The 1640-nt window shown below is 31.8% G+C and overlaps 1 protein-coding gene across 1 annotated transcript in view; it reads left to right on the top strand.

The window, feature by feature from the left end:
• Positions 1-1434: 1434 nt before the first annotated feature.
• The window catches only part of LOC111386489 (G-type lectin S-receptor-like serine/threonine-protein kinase LECRK2), a 2670-nt gene continuing 2464 nt past the window's right edge, over positions 1435-1640 (top strand). Inside the window, exon 1 of the mRNA XM_023010955.1 lies at positions 1435-1608. Coding sequence (XP_022866723.1) covers positions 1435-1608 — 174 coding nt within the window. The remainder of the gene's footprint in view (positions 1609-1640) is intronic.

The following is a 1640-nucleotide window of genomic DNA, read 5'->3' as shown; positions in this document are numbered from 1 at the left end:
AAAAGAGCTCGAAATGGTCGAGAGACTTCTGAAAATTCAAGTTCTTCTAGATGCAGCTAATTGTGTTGAATTGAAACATGGCCCATAAGTTGGATGTACCATGGAAGATACGTTTCTCCGCTGAGAATTCCATCCCAAGACCGATGAATTGACTTTTTGGGTTCCCAATTATTGTAATTGATACTAATTACTTTAAATTAATCTATTTTCCAATTTGATTGATTAGACAATAGTGTTTTTTTTTTTTTTTTTTTTCAAATTGACTATACTCTGTTTTGATATAAATTCTTTAATATTTATTTTCATGCATTCTTTTATTAAAATAATTTTACAAGTAAATTGAAAATTTTTTACTTTTCAATAATACGTTCTTCAAAAATATCACTTTTCAAAAAATCTATTATCATCAGATATGCCCGACCACATTTCACTTTATCGCTTTGAGTCTGCAAGAATTTCTTGCCACTTTGTTTGATTCATTATTCTACTATTGAACCAATATCTCCTTGTAATTGTACCAACATTTTTTATTAATCCAGTGACGTGGAAAGATTAGACTCCAATCAAACGCTAAATCCAGATTAGACAAGAGTAAGTATTGAATAACTGATTATTTTATATCTTAAGCTTGATTAGACAGGAGTGCATTGAATATCGGCCAACTTGACTTGGTCAAGAAAAGCTCCCAGAGCAATAAGGTTTTGTTTGAACATGTCATCGACTTTCTTCCGTGTGATGACTGCAAGACCCGTATTTGGTTTGAATTAAAATCAAATTTAGCCCCTGTTTGGCCCCCATTATGGGGAAAAATTAATGTGTGGAATAGTATTTTTTGAAAAATTAGTGATTGAAAAAGAAGGAAAAATTTTCAATTTACGTGTAATATTATTTTATAGAAAATTGTGAGGTTGAAAATAGGAGAGAAAAATGAAATGTAATGTAATAAAAATTAATAGGGCTCAAACGTGGGCTAAGCACATTCATTAAATTAATTTTTTTTTTTCAAACTCATTTTAAACTATACATTCATATAATAAAATATCATATGTAAATCCAAAATGTTTTTCCAACTTTTTAATCACATGTATTCTTAAAAAGAAAACCACTCCAAAACTTATTTTCCTAATAAAACTCAATAAAATGTATGTCAAACAGAGGGCTAAAATTTCAAGTCAAACTCAATAATTAATTTTAATCAACTTTTATTAAAATTTACTAAAAATTTGATTTTAATCTATTAAGCATCTATGTACACTTTGCTGAAACAAACAGAGCTTAAGCATTGACTCCAACGAGTCAATAGTGGCCCTGAGAGTATCGATTTTCTTTAAATAGCACACTTCCTCAATGAAACACAGTTGCCATATCCCAAGAAAAATGAGAAGCCTATTTTCCATGGCTGCCTTTCCCTGTTTTCTCGTTCTTTCTGCGTTAATGGCATCATCAGCCCAGCCACAAAGATATTCCAATATTACCCTCGGCTCTTCGTTAAATCCCAGTACAAATTCATCGTGGTTGTCACCCTCTGGACTCTATGCCTTTGGATTCTACAAGCTAAACAATGGCTACGCTGTCGGAATTTTTCTTGCTGGGATTCCAGAAAAGACTGTAGTGTGGACAGCAAACAGGGATGATCCCCT

The sequence above is a fragment of the Olea europaea genome, unplaced genomic scaffold, assembly GCF_002742605.1.
Source record: "Olea europaea var. sylvestris unplaced genomic scaffold, O_europaea_v1 scaffold3577, whole genome shotgun sequence".
Classification (NCBI taxonomy): Eukaryota; Viridiplantae; Streptophyta; class Magnoliopsida; order Lamiales; family Oleaceae; genus Olea; species Olea europaea.
The sequence above is the reverse complement of the archived record's forward strand: the minus strand, read 5'-3'. Positions and strand labels throughout refer to the sequence as shown.